Here is a 17,385-nt window from a genome sequence, read left to right as displayed (position 1 = left end):
ATACTCTCAGTCCAAGTAAGTAAAAAATATATGTACATATATAATGAATTATATAATGTACTTTACCAATATCGTGTACCGTACATAGTACTTTGTTATACTAATATGTTATGAACATTATAAGACACAAAAAAGTGTTTGAAGGATGAGATGAAGATGAAATAATATTTTAAACGATTAGCTAATCATGATGCCCTCATATGATCACTGAGTGACATTTCCAGGCAAAATATGCACTTGGTCAAGGTTTAGCCTTGACCGTAGTAAATGTAAATTCATATTTCTAATAGTCCTCTTGATAATTTTAAAGCTTTTTTGGTTAACTTTTCAGGTTTCACCAGATCATCCCAGTTTTTGTTATGTACACATAACCGGGAGCAGGAGAAGGCATCAGCTCTCACAGTTTCTTGTGGCTTTCCTGTGCTTTCATTGGCAATACTCATGTCAATGTACAGCTTAGCAGAAATCTTTTTAAGATATTTGTTAATTTTGTGTGTGTGACCTGATTAAAGCTAGATAATAAATCTGTAAATCCCCACACCCCAGACACGTGCAGATGGCCACATGTCCCAGGATACCGAAAGTGAAGGCATTTGTAAGAGCCCATGTCAGTTCCTTAGGTTGTAAAACTCACATCCACCTCCCCCCCCCAATGAAGCACACCTTTGTCCATGAGTGGGCACCAGTGTAGACTTATATGTCAAATAAGAGTAAGCTTGTGTTTAGGCAAAAAGGAACACAAATAATGTTGGAGATACGATAGATTACCTTGCCCACCTATTGTGGTGTGTGCTCCAAATTGGAAACATCTGAAATGGTCAGTATCTTCCCCCAAAGCTGGAGTCCCCCTAAGGAAATGCAGGCCACAGCGTCACAAGACATTCTTAAAGAAAAAGAAAATCATCATTGCAAGTAAGGCTATCATTTCGTCTGAACAAACTATTAGTTGAATAACTTAAGTTCATTGTTAGCAACATTTTACAACGTTCTTATTTCTTTCCACGTCAATCTTCACAGTTTGAAATGATCATAACAAGTATTGAATAATGAGGCAGCTTCTGAGGAGGCGGCACCAGGGTATGCTATAGTGCTGAGCACCGGGGGCCTGTCACAGCCTTGGGAGCCCTCATTAGAAGCTATTCTTCATTGATGTCAAGCAGTAACAAAGAGAAAAGCACTAGGCGGCTAACTGGTGGATTTCCTCTTCCTTCCCTCATTAGCAGCTTCCCTGGGAGGTCGAAGCCCATGGTCTTCCTCTGCCCTCCTCTGACTGATCCTGTAACCATGGAACCTTGACTGTCATTATATCAAGACCCCTACCATCTTCATCGCCGTATCTGGTAGCTTTTTTTTTTTTTTTTTGAAGAAGAAGAAGTGCCCATCATCTCCAACCTGAACAGAGCTGGCTCTGCCCTGTTCAGTCCTTCCTGTGTTCCTGTTCTCAGCAGAAGCGGATCTAGACCTCCATTCTTCTCACACCTCCATCCTCACCACCCACTCTCAGCAGACTGACTATCTTGCCTCCTTCCTCACAGAGTAAATAGAAGTTGGCTCAGCCACTTGGCTACTAAAGTCAAATGTGCAGTGGGACAGGCCAATTCTTTATTGTGTGCTTGGATTCCCAGCCCATCCTGCCTCTCAGAGATGCTCCCCTTGATTGTTTCCCTTTCGCCTGTATCTTGGACATACCTCTCTCTAATAGTCACTTCTCGTCAGTCCACATGTCCCTCTCCATCCCATCTTGGGAGAGTAGGAAGAGTCAGGGAGACACCTTTCCATGGCCCTATTCCTGTTCCTCTCCAGATTTCATCATCTCTCCTTCCTTTCTCAATAAGATTTAATGAAAATCCTTGTTCACTCCTCGATCCACACCAACCAAGCTTCCTCCTCCATTCTACGAAGAGTGTTATTGCTTGGAAAACAATGTCGTCCTTGTTGCTAAAGCCAATGTGTACTTTCCAGCCCTTATCTTATTTAACTTCTTGGAAGCATTAAGGATTATTGACTTCCTCTTTCTAGAAAATTCTTGTCTTTTGATTTCAGCAACACCTTATTCTTTTGGTTTTTCTCTCTCGCAATGTTTTATGGACTTCTCTTTTTCTTCCCGACCTTTATATATTGCTTTTCCTGATTATTTCTCTTCTGGGACTCATTCTGTTTTATTCATTGTTGTACTTCCAGGGCCCGACACAGTATTCTCCAAATCAGGTACTCACTAAATAGGCAGTACTCAATAAATATACTCTCAAGGCTTCCACTACCATATCCAGGCTGATAATATCCCAATTTATGTCTCCAGCCCAACAAGTCTCTAAACTGCCTCTTAGCATCTCAAACTGAACATCCAAGATTGGAACCATCATTTCTCTCTACCAAAAATATTCTTTTATTCCTGTGTTTTCTATATCTTTGAATATTACCATCTAACATATCCTCGAGGTTACACCTCCTGAACCAAATACTTCTTGAACTTTGCTGCTTGTGCTTTTCTCCCTTGCCACTGCTCTCTTCCAGGCCCACCCACATCACCATCGTGTGGAGTACTCGGCAGATTGGTCTCCTGGCTTTCAGCATTGCCTCCTTCTATCTATTTCCCATCTATGGACTCCTCTGACTTTTCTGAAACTCGAATATGAGCATATGATTCTCTTTTTAAAGGCCATAGAGGCTTCCTGATGACCTCAAATAAAGTCTGAATCTAAGGATGATGATTTAGCAAAGGATAGCCATGGCACACTTTCAGCTTTTTCAATCTATTATTATCAGGTTAAAATTCACAAGCTCATGTTTCCACAGATAAATGTGGTTCATTACACCTGATATACAAAACCAAATGTGTCCTGTGTAAGTCATACATCAGAGCCAAGGGACAGTTGAACAGCTAGCACATCAATTGGAATAATAAAGTAAGTGGTGTTAATATTCACCATTTGGATGACCGTCCTTCATTACTAAAACATTAGTCAAAATGTCCGTAAGCATAAAGAAGGTCATTTTTAAAAGCCTTTGTCCTTGAAACTCCTAAACTGCTTAAGTCAGAGGGATCTTTGGTGCTCCTTGAACTGTGCTTTGAAATCTATTTGCATCAGAATCACCTAAAGAGGTAGTGAAATTCTAAATTCCTTATCCCAGTATAGAACTACTAGATCAGTATTGCTACTTGTGGGACCCTGAAAATCTGCAATTTTATAAGTACCCACGTCCTTCCTTAACATATTCAAGTTTGAGAATCATTCATGTACAACAACTTACTTTGTTCTCAAAGATGTGGAATTACTTGTCTGAGCATTCTGAGAATCAGTTTTAGCTACTCCGCTACAGAGAGTTTTATTATCACTTTGATTTTCTGGAGGGCTTCATAATCGAGCTTCATAATCAGAATGGCCACTTTTGGTGGCTGGCAAGAGGGGGTTCTTCGTGAAGGAGCAGATCACTGGGGAGCAGGATGAGGGGAAAGCAGCTGTTGGGCAGTCCACAGCTTGTAGTGAACATTGGCCTGTGCCTCAGGCCTTTCACCAGTGAGTGAGCCAGTTCTAAAATTATGCACTTTTGCAATCTCTTCCTGTCCTGGTAAGAGATGCTGGGACACAGAGGATTTACCAAAAAAGAGTACAGGAATCATTAGTGGGTTACAATCTTGAGCTGGAGTTTCCCAATCTGGACTTGCTTTCCCTCCCCAGTCTTTTGGCCTCCTCCTTGATTCGATAAACGTGGGCACATCACATCCTACTTAAGGACCTCTGTTTCCTCATGTGAACAATGGAAGGAATCATACTGACAGACCCATAGGTCTACTTTCAGCTCTAATATGCCTTTTCTCTGAGAAAGATTTTTGATTTTGTCATCTATAGTTACTGCTGCTGACTTGAGCTGGGAGATGGGAACCATATCACTGGGATGTATGCAGTCCTTTACCTGGGATCACCAAGGGCTTTGACAAATGTGTTAATGAGTATGTAACAATGACATTTTCCTTCAGCTCCTCAGCAAACTGAAAAAATCGACAGAGAAATTGGCAAAAGAAGATGAAAGCTACTACCAAAAAAACCTAGCTGGCTGTGCTGCCAGACTGAAGTGGGAAAATACCCTGGAAAACTGCTACCAGGTGAGTCGTTTGCTGGCAATTTTCTCTTCTTCTGTGGAGCTTTGTGACACCTTGAAAATGAAGGTCAGGTCTACAATTACATGACTTGATGATCTCTGTCCTTGGTAATGACCCTCACTCCTACTGTGACTTTGGAGAGACCACGTAACTTCCAATTGTTTCCATTGCTCTGTGGATCCAATAACCAGTGAATATTTACTGAATATCATTGGCCAAATTCTAATCCTCAATGGACACAATAGCACTCAGCTAACTTCCAAAAGTGCTGTCCAAGTGAAGTGTAAATTAAGGCTTGAGTATTCGATACTCAGAAATGAGTTTTAGGCCTGAGAGCTCATTTATACAGTAATCACTTACAGAGTTCCGCTGGAGCAATGATCCCATCTCGACTTGGGAGGTGTACAGTTTAGCAGCAAAGAAGATGTATAAAGAAGGAATTGTGGCAAATCATCCAATAAAAATTAAAGAGTATGAACAAGCAGATCACAAAAGGGAAAATCAAAATCACCAATAAACATATGAAAAGATGCTCAATCATTCGGCAAAGATTAAAAAGTGGCAATATCCCGTGTTGCCCAACAAGAATTGCTGGGAATCAAGAATTTTTATACTTCTCGAGTGAAAATAACTTGAGTATCTAGTAAAACTGAAATGTGCGTGTATACATCACAAATGTGGTGATGTATAACAATGTTTATTGCAGAATTGTTTATAATTGCATGATGAGAAAAAATGTACACAATCTTCCTATCAATAGAGAAATTACTCTTTAAACGTGCTCTAATTTAAAAAGTAGACCAATATCTAGCAATAAATATTAATTAAAACTATATATAAACACAAATCAACCTCAAAAACATGATGTTGTAGAAAAGAATGCTATTTATACACTCTATATAAGTTAAAGCATTTAAAAAACTCACATCCCAAATTACAGGGAGTTTTCATGTGTGTGTGTTTGTAAACTTATACATAGAGATTGAATCTGTGTTGCGTGAGGGAAATGGTGAGAATTCAACAGAGCTGCCACATACAGCCACACGGTGTGTGGACAACCTGATGGGGAGGACAAAGCAAACCCAGGCTCAGAAATTACTCCAACTACCATAATCTGAATAGCTTAGCTCTCTGTTTTTTAAGTCAACATAAAGATGTCCAACTTAAATAATTTTCAGTTCTGGGTGTTAAGAACATGAATGTTTTGGTTTATTTTCCTCCACATTTTAAGTTAAAAAAAAAAAAGTTTAAAGCAAGGTACAATTGCAAAAAGAGGCAATCATGATGCAATTTGATAAGCACAGTAATGTGATAATGAGACAGGTGCTGCTTATGGACAGTTCACTGCATTCTATTTTGTATCCATCACAACATCATGATGAGGCCATAATTTTATTCCTAATTTATAGTGAGGAAGTGAGACATGAAGTATCTTGCCCAGGATGGCAACAGGATTAGCCTAGGCAGGCTGATGCCCCAGTTTGACCTCCACTCTCTGCTTCTGCGCTAATAGGACCTAGGCAAGTGGAAATTGAAGAGCATGTTTAATCTGCTGCTGTTGGCTCTCAAGGTAGGATAGATGCAATTAGGGAAGAGTGGGGAAATTAAAGAAGAGATGAAAACTAGTCAAGGAGAGAACGAAATTAGAATAAACCCTTCTTTAATTTATGCCTTCAAACATAGGATCCTGGTACTCTCCTTTCTTATTTTGGATAGGTTTTAGATGAAAATGAGAAAAGCCCAAGGATTTCTTTTTTTTTTAAGATTTTATTTATTTATTCGTGAGAGTCAGAGAGAGAGAGAGGCAGAGACACAGGCAAAGAGAGAAGCAGGCCCCACGGGGAGTGCGATGCGGAACTCAATCCCAGGACCGTGGGATCGTGCCCTGAACCAAAGGCAGATGCTCAAACGCTGAGCCACCCAGGTGCCCGGGCCCAAGGATTTCATTTCCACATTTGTCCGTCTGAAACCTGGCTCTCCAACCTGGCCTCTGGTCTTGCCTCACCCCCTGGGACTTCTCAGTGGACCTGTGGCTTTTCCACAGGGGCTGACTTCCTTGGAAACCCTGTTAGATTATGGGAGAGAAATTGCTGCTCCCAGGCCATCTTCCAGATGCCCTTCAAGGGCTATGAGAGAAATACTTAACCTCCATGTCTTCACCCCCCTCATCTCCCCATGTCATAGCAATGGGGAATCATTATGGTTCTTACTTGGTATGGCAGCCAGCATGTCTGGCATAGCTGACCTCCAGCTGACCTTCAAAACGGCTCAGGTACTGCTATTACCAACTCCCTTCTCAGAGGCGCTTACTAGGTCTGTCTCTCCTTTTTCTGTTTTCTTTTTTCCTGGTAGGGTCCTCCTACACTTTTCCTCCCAACCCACCCCTCCTTCAGCAGCCCCAAGTTTTATATTAAAACATCCTGGAAGTATCTTTTTTGTTTACAAAGTCTCCCTGATGGTGACAAGATATATATTTATCTGTATTTCAAAAGATGTCTCTGCAGACAAATAAAAACAGAGATTCCTAACCACAGAGACAAATTGGCGGTTGCCAGAGGGAGGTGAGTAGGGGATGGGGAAAACAGACAAAGGGGATTAAGAGGACACTGGTCGTGATGTGCACTGAGTAATATATAGAATTGTTGAATCATAATCTTGTATACTTGATACTAGTACAGCACTGTATGTTAATTATACTTGAAGTTTTTTTTTTTAAATCTCTTTCAACTAGCTTTAAAAATATTTAAAAGCCTAGGGTTGGTTTGTTTGTTTGTTTTTTTATTAGAATCGAAGTCACATGGAGAATATACTAAAAATCAGAATCTCCTTAAGGAAAAGAAAAATTTCCTTTCACCCTTCTTGCCCTGGTTTGTTGTTGCCACCGTGCCAGAGGCCATGCCGGCCCCTCTCTCTTTCCATTCTCCGTTCTCATACTTTCTCTTATTGTGGCTCCCTCAGAGCTGCCTTCTGCCTCCCAAGCACAAGCCCAGCCCTGTAGACCCACTTGAGACTACTTCTGCCAAGACATCCTCGCCTCGCCCTAACCAAGACCGATTCCTTACTTCGTATTCCCTTGGCTTGGGTACCCTCAGTCTGCCCCCCCCCCCCCGCCCCAAGTGACTGACTCACATATTACACTGTGTGTTCTAGATCTTCTATTGTTTACAAACTCAGAAGTAGAATATTATATTCATGAAGACATAACAAAAGTGGGCTGAATTGAATTCGAGGGGGATTTTATTATAAGTGTGAGATGTGGAAATGTGACAAGAGTTGTTCAGTTTCATTTTCCCTTCTCTTCTCCCACCATTCTTCTGTGGAAAATGGGATATAAGAATTCATTTAAACACTCCATAATGCATCCTCTTACCCCTTCTTCCCTCCAAATTGGATTTACCAATTCTTTCAGAGAACATTCATTGAGCTGCGTTCAAGGCAGTTTACTAGATACTGAGAAATGTCAAGTTTCAAGTGTCATTATGAAGTAATAAAACCAATTCCACACACCACATGTCAGTCTTACTATTTGTAATCATACTATGCTCAAGTCACATTTCCTCCCTTCCAAGAATAAACCATTCAGTTGGTAGAAAGCAATTATAATATATTTTGAAAAATAATAGCCCTGCTACTAAGAATTACCAAGAACCATGTGTTTGGTTCCGACAGTAAGCACTCAAGGAATTATTTTAGAGAGGCATTTGCAGTACGTGTCAAGAGCATTAAAAATATTCGCCTTCTCAACAGTGTTCCTCATCTGAACCACATAACACAGAAAATAATCTGAGTGAATGTTTTCACAGCTCCCCCAGGGGTGGTGGTGACTGAACCTCTCTAGGTGCAGTGGGGAGATGGTGACATGTACGGCATACAACGGATTCCCCAGGACAGTAGGGCTTGACTCTCTCCCAGCATTCGTAGTGAAAAACATAATTTTCTTTCTATAAATATATATTGAGGAAATAGCTAAAAAACCAATTTCTGTTCAAAATACATTAAAAGCAAAAGGGAGGAAACAATTCAAATGGCTAACCTTTAGGGGATGACTAAATGAATCAAATGTGCTGTGTGCAATCCCACACAGTGGACTATTTTAAATGATGTTTCTGGAGATGAACAACATGAGAAACCGCTTTTGTACACTGTTTAGTGAAAAAACGATACCAATGTGAATAATTTGCTAGGTAACTAGAAAAATAAAATAGTACATACACACATACCTAGATAGACTGAAATACATCAAAATGCTTACGGGTTATCTCTGGGTGGAAGAATTATAAATACTTTTCAAATTAAATTTTGTTGTGGCCCTTTAGAGTCCCAGGACAATGTCTCAAAGCAATTAGCGTGCTTGTTAAAATTCTGATTCCTGAGCACCTCCCTAAAAGGGATGAATCAGAACCTCTGAATAATTTTCAGAAGGGGTCTAGGTGATTGCTAAGCATTCTGAAATTTGAGAGTTCTTGCTCTAGAAAGAACATGATATTTCTTTGATCAGTTTTATAGAAGCAATTTAGATGAAAATGAAGTCCTGCCAAGGACAGGACAGCAGGACAGAAAAAAAATGAATGAAAAGTATGAATGATCACGGTCCTTGGGCCCCGACCAGTCTCCAGATCTGCTGTTCCCTGCTAACTCTGTCCACGCTCTCATATATGTGCTATCATAAAGGCACAAGAGAACAGTTTTATGTTCTCCAGAGTATTTTGCTTCTCTACTGCCAATTTTATACAAAGAGAACAAGATAATAGAAAGCAATAATTCATTAAATGAGATATAGATTTCCCCTTTGCACAGTGGAATTTATCTCTGCCTATTTTCATGAGCAAACATAGATCATTTTAATGATTTCCCTGAAATGTAATTAAAATCTCTTAACCATTACCATCTCCTCCAACCATTACCTTCCTCCATCTCCTGGATATTCTAGTAGCAGATTGATACTGGTGGCTCAGCTCCTGTTAAAATAAGGACATAGCTGCCCACTAGGATACAATGTGTTCCTAAAACCCAGCTTTTGTTTATTTCTCCTGTCCTTTGTTCATGGTGCTAAACTAGAACAGCTGCTTTCTAGAACTTTCTCAAAGGTGTAAAGTCTCTTTCTGAAGATGGTTCCAGTTGAGGTTCAAGCAACTGAGCAGAATTTGTTTTATATATTAGTTAGGAAGCATCTATCTCTGACCTTTGAAGAAGCAACACGTTGGATAGGCCACTCTTCTAAGTCTTTACTCACTATGTGAGAGCACATAACCACTTTCCAATGGCTGGTGCCTGGCAATACTGAAGAAAGACTCAAGGGACCAAGAACAGAAACAAAAGTTTTAGCTCCCACCAACTTAGAAAAGTTGAGCAGCTTCTGACCCAATACAGAAGTGATCATGGGGAAGCAGAGCTCTGACCTTCTGCTTTGAGTGTCAGGACACTTGGCATAGAATTGGAATTTGCGTGTGATTGACATAGATGTTCATAGTTACTGCCTGAGCCTTTTACTGCTTGCATTTAATAACAGTGTTAAAATGAGTGTAGACCAATAAACAAAATGCAGTATATGCGTAGAGTTAAATATTATTCAGCCTTAAAAAGGAAGGACATTCTGACATATGCTACATCATGGATGAACCTGGAAGACATTATGCTAGATGAACTTAGCCAGACACAAAAGGACAAATATTCTACGATTCTTCTTGTATGAGATGCCTAGGGTAGTCAAGTTCATAGAAGACATAAAGTAGAATGGAGGTTACCAAGGGGCCTAGGGGAAAGGGGAACGGTGAATTTGGTTTAATGTGTACAGAGTTTCTGTTTTGCAAGATGAAGAAAGTTCTGGAGATGGATGATAATTAAGGCTGCACAACAATGTGAATGTACTTAATGGCACTGACGTATACATTTAAAAATAGTTAAAATGGTAAATTCTATGTTATGCAAGTTTTACCACAACTAAAAAATATAAATAAAATTTTAAAAGGCAAAAATGAACTATTGGGACTTCCTCAAGATAAAAAGCTTTTGCACAGCAAAGGAAACTCTTGACAAAATCAAAAGACAACTGACAGAATGGTAGAAGATATTTGCAAATGACACATCAGATAAAGAACTAGTATCCAAAATCTATAAAGCACTTTTCAAACTCAACACCCAAAGAATAAATAATCCTGTCAAGAAATGGGCAGAGGACATGAATAAACATTTCTCCCAAGAAGACATACAAATGGCCAACTGACACATGAAAAAAGTGCTCAACATCACTCAACATCAAGGAAGTACAAATCAAAACTACAATGAGATACCACCTCACACCAGTCAGAATGGCTAAAATTAACAAGTCTGAAATGACAGATGATGGAGAGGATGCAGAGAAAGGGGACCCCTCTTACAGGGTTGGTGAGAATGCAAGCTAGTGCAGCCACTGTGGAAAACAGTATGGAGATTCCTCAAAAAGTTGAAAATAGGGCTACCCTACAACCCAGCAATTGCACTACTGGGTATTTACCCCAAAGATAAAAATGTATTGATCCGAAGGGGCATCTGCACCCAATGTTTATTAACAGCAATGTCCACAATAGCCAAACTATGGAAAGAGCCCAGATGTGCATCAACGGATGAATGGATAAAGATGTGGTAAATATATACAATGGGCTACTACTCAGCCATCAAAAAAATGAAATCTTGCCATTTGCAACAACATGGATGGACGAGATGATATTATGCTAAGTGAAATAAGTCAATCAGTGAATGGTAGTTATCGTATGATCTCACTCATGTGGAATTTAGGAAACAAAACAGGATCATAGGGGAAGAGAGGAAAAAATAAAACGACAAAATCAGAGAGGGAGACAAACCATTAAGAGTCTCTTAATCATATGAAACCAACTGAGGGTCACTGGAGAGGAGGAGTGGGGCAATGGGGGTAACTGGGTGACGGGCATTAAGGAGGGCACGTGATGTAATGAGCACTGAGTCTTCTACAAGACCGGTGAATCACTGACCTCTACCTCTGAAACCAATAATACAGTATATGTTAATTAATTTAAGTAAAATATATCCCCAAAAAAGTTTAAAGTGACCATATGCCATTGATAAAATAACAACTGAATATGAATACAGTCTACCACAGAGATATAAGGTGCCACCATGCTGTATCGGGCCAGTAGGTCCTGCAGATGTGCTAGAGAGGCAGATGGGAGAACCCAATGATCGTTGTGACTCTGCCCCCATACCCCCACCCTACCAAAGGCCTTGATACGTAGTCAGTCTTCTTACTTCCTATGGTAATGCTACCCACCAATTTCCCCAAAGCCTTCTTCATGAAAAAGTATAGCTGAGTCCTCTCTATTGTGTGACATGGAATTGGGTGGGATGGCAGGCATGATGAGAGCAACCAGCCTGGATGAAGGAGGAATGCCCGGGCCTTGTCCTTACAAAAATGGGATGGAAAGCATGTTGCCTTGGACACCTGCCATCTCTGTTAAAGCCCGAAGTCCTCTGATCACGTACCCAGCAGCCTCCCACCACCCCTACTTGGCCTAGGAATGCCCCTTGGCCCAACCCTTTCACACCCCGCTTAGCTGCTGAATTTCCCCGCATACCCTCAAAATAACCAGTCAGCAGCTCAGCTAGCAAAGAGTGGCGAAGTCGAATAACTAACTTTTTCTAAAATGTCAATGAGTAACATGGGAAATGTGACATCCCTCACTTTCTTACTTACCTTCCTAGGTACAAGTTGTGAAACTCTGAGAGTGGAATTTTAATCATTTCACACCAAGTGGAGAGGTTATGTTCCCACCTTCATGCAGTGGTCTTTGATCCCCCAGGCCTAATTTTAGGCTAGGATTATGAGTTGATCAGACTTTGGGGTTCTCCTCTTGTCAAATAGTTTCCTTAAGCAGAGATTTTGCAGTTCATCATCTTTCCCTGGCAGAGACTAGCAGAATGCTTTGTATGCACCACAAACAATTCTAAAAATATTTAGGATCTGAATGCATTTCTAAGACGTAGACATGGCTTTTACTGGGCATTGTGCTCCTCTCCTAGAACCCAGAGGAGCTTTTCAAATGATTTCTTTCCTCCCCTTTCTTTGTGAAAGCCAGGTAACACATAACATCAGCCTATATGTCTTTTGGGACAAAACAGCCTGGGGAAATTTTGTGAGTTAGACCAACCCTAAATAAAGACAAACACGACACGTACCAAATCACATTCCTGGCCTGGACATCTTGGGTATGACATAATCGAAAGGCACTAACATGAAACTTCACTCAGACTTGGGGCATGTCAGTGCTTGGGTGGGTGACTTTAGTTTTCCACAACTGGTAAATCTTATGTGGTTTTTCCGACCTTTTCAGAGCATCCTGGAGCTGGAGAAGGAAAGAATTAAACTTTTGTACAATAACTTAAACCAGTACACTCAACATATTTCTGTTTTTGGCCAAACCCTGACCACGGTGAGTAGTACGGATTTCTCTATTTCTGATAAGCATGGTAAGAACTCACAGGAAACATTCTCCAGTAACCTTGTTATGCTTTCTTGGCATTGCAGTGCCACACGCAGATTCACTGTGCCATCAGCAAGATAGATGTTGAAAAAGATATCCAGGCTCTCATGGAAGAAACTGCAGTTTCGTCCACAGAAAATAAATCTGAGTTCCTATTAACAGATTACTTTGTAAGTATGGGGTGGAAGAAAATTCCACTGATGGGGAACCTTAGTAATATTCTGAGGGATGCATTTGGAAGAAAATTGAGAGCAATTGTAAAGGAGATATCTTGTTTTGTAATGAAAATAGATTTTTTTCATAGTCTGTATAAATAAAAAAAAAGAAACAGCATGTGGTTTACAAACTAGGCAATAGGAATATGTCTCTGGTGTTCTCTAGAAGGGAAGAAAGTCCAAAGGGATTCTAGACTGAATCGTTCTGCTTGGTCTTCTAGAGCAATGCCAGACAGGCATGTTTCATGACCTATAAATATAAATAATCACTGTATATCCTCTTGGTTGTCTATTGCTGCATAACAATTACACCCAAACTTAACAGGTTAAAACAAGCACTTACTATCTCACAGTCTCTGTGGGTCAGGATTCCAAGTGTGGCTTCCCTGGGTGCCTCTGAGTCCCTCACAAGGCTGCCACCGAGGTGTCAGCCAGGAGTGCGGATGTGTCAGGGCTCTCCTGGGAGACAGCCTGCTTCCGAACTCATTCATGTGGCTGATGGCAGGCCTCCGGTCCCTGCTGAAACGCTGGCTGCAGATACTAGCTCCTTGCCATGCGGGGCTCTTCCTCCACAGGGAGTTCACAATAGGCCAGCCTGCTTCCCCCAGAAACTAGTGATCAAAAGAGATGGAGCTAGAGCGTCCAAGATGGAACTGTAGTCTTTCGAACTGACCTCAGAAGTGACATCTCTTCGTATTCTATTTGTTAGAACCCGGTCCATAAGTGCAGCCCTACAGTGTGAGGACAAGTCAGTAAGTGTAAGTAGAGGGGATCAAACGAAAGGAAGACTCCTTGAAGGTGGGAATCATTATCAGTGTTCTTCATGATCCTTGCCTTTGAAAACCTCACACCCTCTTACAGAAGCTTATTTTCAAGGCATTTGGGTGATTCTACTATTATATGGAACATGCTAAAAACCAATCTGTGTTCCTGGTCATAACCCAGGCATCTCACTCCTTTGACATCTGGGGGAAATTCTTTGTCTTCTTGGGCCACGCCTCAAAGATTGTCCTCTGCTCCCCTCTTGTTAGTCTTAATTGTAGTGTTCTAGGAACTGCTCATTAATTACCACAATCTGCAGGAAGGATTCCTCTGCTGTATTTCATCCAGACTTTGGAGGTCCAGATTGGGAGGGTTCATTCCCCCTTCTCCCCCCGGTCCGGAGAACTAGCCTATTGGTCACGGCCTCCTATAGGCTTAAAAGTGTAGCTGAAGTCAACATCCCAGGGATCCTGCTCAGGGAACAAGAGATGAAGGAGAAGGAAAGGCAATTAGATTAGACACAGCAGTGGCTCCTGCCCAGCTCTCCCTTCCCCACCCTCCAAACAGCAGTAAGTGGCCACCTAGTTCTTTAATTAAATCTTTTTTTCTGGGGCACTGGGTGGCTCCGTGGTTGAGCATCTGCCTTCAGCTCAGGGTGTGATCCCGGGGTCCTGGGACTGAGTCTCTCATCAGACTCCCCGCATGAAGCCTGCTTCTCCCTCTGCCTGTGTCTCTGCTTGTCTCTGTGTCTCTCTTGAATAAATAAATAACATCTTAAAAAAGGCCTAATTCTTTAAAAAAAAAAAATCTTTTTTCCTCCTCTGGCAAATGTGAAGCTAATTAGCAATGTGTGTTTGAAGTAGAAGCAAGGTAGCAATGGGAGTGGAAAAGAAGATTTGATTACACAGGGAAAGTGCTCTTCTTCCCCCCCCCCTTCCAAATAGTGTAGGTGACCCCTGAGATGGGAAAAATGTCCAATAAAATTTGTTTGTTACTTTTTTATGAAAGTGCCCCTATTGACTAACCTGTCAGTAAAATAGGGATCATTCTCCTTGAAAATTTGACGAGGCTTCTAGTGAAATGTAAGGAGGCAACCATGACAGTTTATCTTGAATTGACATGCCCATGGGAGTTTTTGGTTTCTGTGGAACATCGGTGCTCTGGAGCTGATGACTGTGTATCTGTTGTCTGAAAGAATGGACTGTATCTCCAAATGGGTAAATGGAATTTCCTTAATATCCTCAAAGCAAAACACGCCCCAAATCTGACTTTGTAAACATTGGCAATAAGTGTAGGCTGGTTTACATCTGGTTGCCAAGAAATGTACATGGATGAGGGTAAAACAGAAGAACAATCCGAGTGCAGATACCGAGGGGCTGGTGGCCAGTGTGAAAATACTCGTGATGTTACCATAAAGGAGATTGTATCTGCAGTTTCATATGCCACCTTCACTACTGATCTTTTGAAAATCTTTGGAAGAGAAGGATGAATTTAAGAAACTTACAGGATAGCAGTATAGAGTTGTGCCAGTAGTGATGCCCTTCTGGAAATACATCTGTAAACAATAGGTCTCCCCAAACAACCCAGATGCAGTCTGGGCCTGGCATGGAGCCAGAGCCGGATTATGATGGGCATTTCTCCAGCAAGGATGGCCTGAGGGCTGGAGTTAGGCAGCCTGCAGGTCAGCCGGGGCTGGTGTGGGGGCTGCCGGCCCCCAGGGGCCCGGGCCTGTGCAGTAGCAGATTGGGAAGAGACCTGGGATTCAGAGGACCTGGGTTTCAAACTGGTTCATTTGGGTCTTCATGTATTTTTCGGAGTGTCACAGTGAAAATGGGGAAAATAAAACCAATATCATAAAGTTGCAAGGATCACATGTAATAAAGATACTGACTTTTATTTTATTAAAAGATTTTATTTATTTATTCATAAGAGACACAGAGAGAGAGAAAGAGACATACTCAGAGGGAGAAGCAGGCTCCCTTCAGGGAGCCCAATGTGGTACTTGATCCCAGGAACCCGGGATCATACCCTGATCCCTGAGCCGAAGGCCGACGCTCAACCCCTGAGCCACCCAGGTGCTCTTAGATGTCAACTTTTATAATATGTAATTCGCAATGTGTAAATAAAATATTTTAATCTATACCTTAATTATTCCCATAAAGGCTATTGGCTCTGCCCTAATTCCTCACGCTTCCCCTTCTTCAGGGCGGTGGATCTAAAGCTAATCTCTCCCTCAGCTTTCAGGATCCTAGTTTTTCTCCTTCTGTATCAGCAGAGTCCTGACTCCTCTACTTCTGTCTCCAGTCATCAGTGTCCCCTCTTTCTCCAGGGGCTCCTTGTCTGTCTACTACACTCACAGTCAGTCACCTCCCCACCCAATCCTGACATCCTCATTTTTTTTTCATTCGACCCTTGAAATTATGTATGTGAAAGCTCGGATATTGTTAACAGTTTCTCACATTTCATAGATAAGATCCCTACGTCAGCCTGAAAATCTGGCCTAACCTACTAAGATGACTTTTCCTTCCACTGTGATTATTCAAGCAACTGGCCTTTATTTTTCCCGGTACCTATCCTGCAGTTCTCCCTCTGCCCTTTGCTGCACCACTTCTCCTACTCAGTGAACCTTCTGCTCTCCTTACCCCTGACCGAAAAATTCTGGTTTGGTCTCCCAGCCCCCTGGAAACCTCCATGTCCTGGCCCCAGCTGAATCAGGCACTCCTGTCTGTGCCACTCATGAATGAACGTGGCCTTGAAAGGCTAGGAGTCTGAATGTTATGCTCAAGGCCTGACTAACTTATAGACGCATTCTGGAAAGAGCTCATGTGTCCTCAATGGCCAGCTAATCCAGAACAGAACACGATGAACATTTGTTCCATTCCAAGTTCCAGACAAACACATGAGGCCACATCTGGACCTTGAAAGAACTCTAACTAGAGGCACCTGGGTGGCTCCATGGTTGAGCATCTGCCTTCAGTTCAGGGTGTGATCCTGGGGTCCTGGGATCGAATCCCATATCAGGCTTACTGCGGGGAGCCTGCTTCTCCCTCTGCCTAGGTCTCAGTCTCTCTTTGCATGTCTCTTATGAATTATTAAATAAAATCTTTAAAAAAAATAAAGAACTCTAACTTGAATCAAGATAAAACCATAAAGTATCCAACCAATAGATTTACTTATCAAGAAACTATGAAATAACTATAATAAGACTTTCTCCAACAAGGATGTGTTCTACTAAAGAAAGTGCTCAGCTGGGTACTTACAAGTTATGGACAAGATGTTCTCCTATTAAGCGGGTCTGGAACAGATAGAGCAATCTGTATAAAACCAAAGGTTTTCCTGACTTTACTTTTTTTCTTCCCTCAAGTTACTACTAAAACAGCTGTCAGTGAAAACTCAGTGCAACTAGGAATAGCAAACCTTACTTTTTCTCCTTAAATTGTTAAGCATTTTTTTTCTCCTCAAGGAAGAAGATCGCAACAATGCAATGAATAAAGAGCGACAAGAGTCTTCACTGAAATCAAAACTGTTGAGACTGCAAAAAGATATCGAAAAAGCCTTAAGAGACCGGGAAGGTGTGTAATTATATCTATGAATGGCCTGATAAGGGAAAGTATTCTACTTAGAGGTTTCATTCAGAGTTCGGGTGATTCCATTTTTGCTAACTGGGGCAGGGATCACTTAATTTAAAGACTCATATATCAAACCTAATTTGTGTGAATAAAGAAAAAGGAGAAAGGAGAAAGGGGAGTGCAAACAGATTGAAAATGACATTTTGGTCCATTTGAGAGAGCTATGCAAGCACTATGTCTCC

At 41.4% G+C, this 17,385-nt stretch overlaps 1 protein-coding gene across 9 annotated transcripts in view; it reads left to right on the top strand.

Moving 5' to 3' along the window:
* NOSTRIN (nitric oxide synthase trafficking) overlaps positions 1-17,385 on the top strand; it is a 56,046-nt gene that overhangs the window by 29,888 nt on the left and 8,773 nt on the right. For all 9 annotated transcript variants that reach the window (XM_077883635.1, XM_077883634.1, XM_077883638.1 and 6 more), the window contains 4 exons: positions 3,980-4,105; positions 12,448-12,546; positions 12,642-12,767; positions 17,038-17,146. In XM_077883635.1, the coding sequence (XP_077739761.1) occupies positions 3,980-4,105; positions 12,448-12,546; positions 12,642-12,767; positions 17,038-17,146 (460 nt within the window). The remainder of the gene's footprint in view (positions 1-3,979; positions 4,106-12,447; positions 12,547-12,641; positions 12,768-17,037; positions 17,147-17,385) is intronic.

Source organism: Canis aureus, chromosome 34, assembly GCF_053574225.1.
Source record: "Canis aureus isolate CA01 chromosome 34, VMU_Caureus_v.1.0, whole genome shotgun sequence".
NCBI lineage: Eukaryota > Metazoa > Chordata > Mammalia > Carnivora > Canidae > Canis > Canis aureus.
This window is presented reverse-complemented; position numbering and strand designations above follow the sequence as displayed.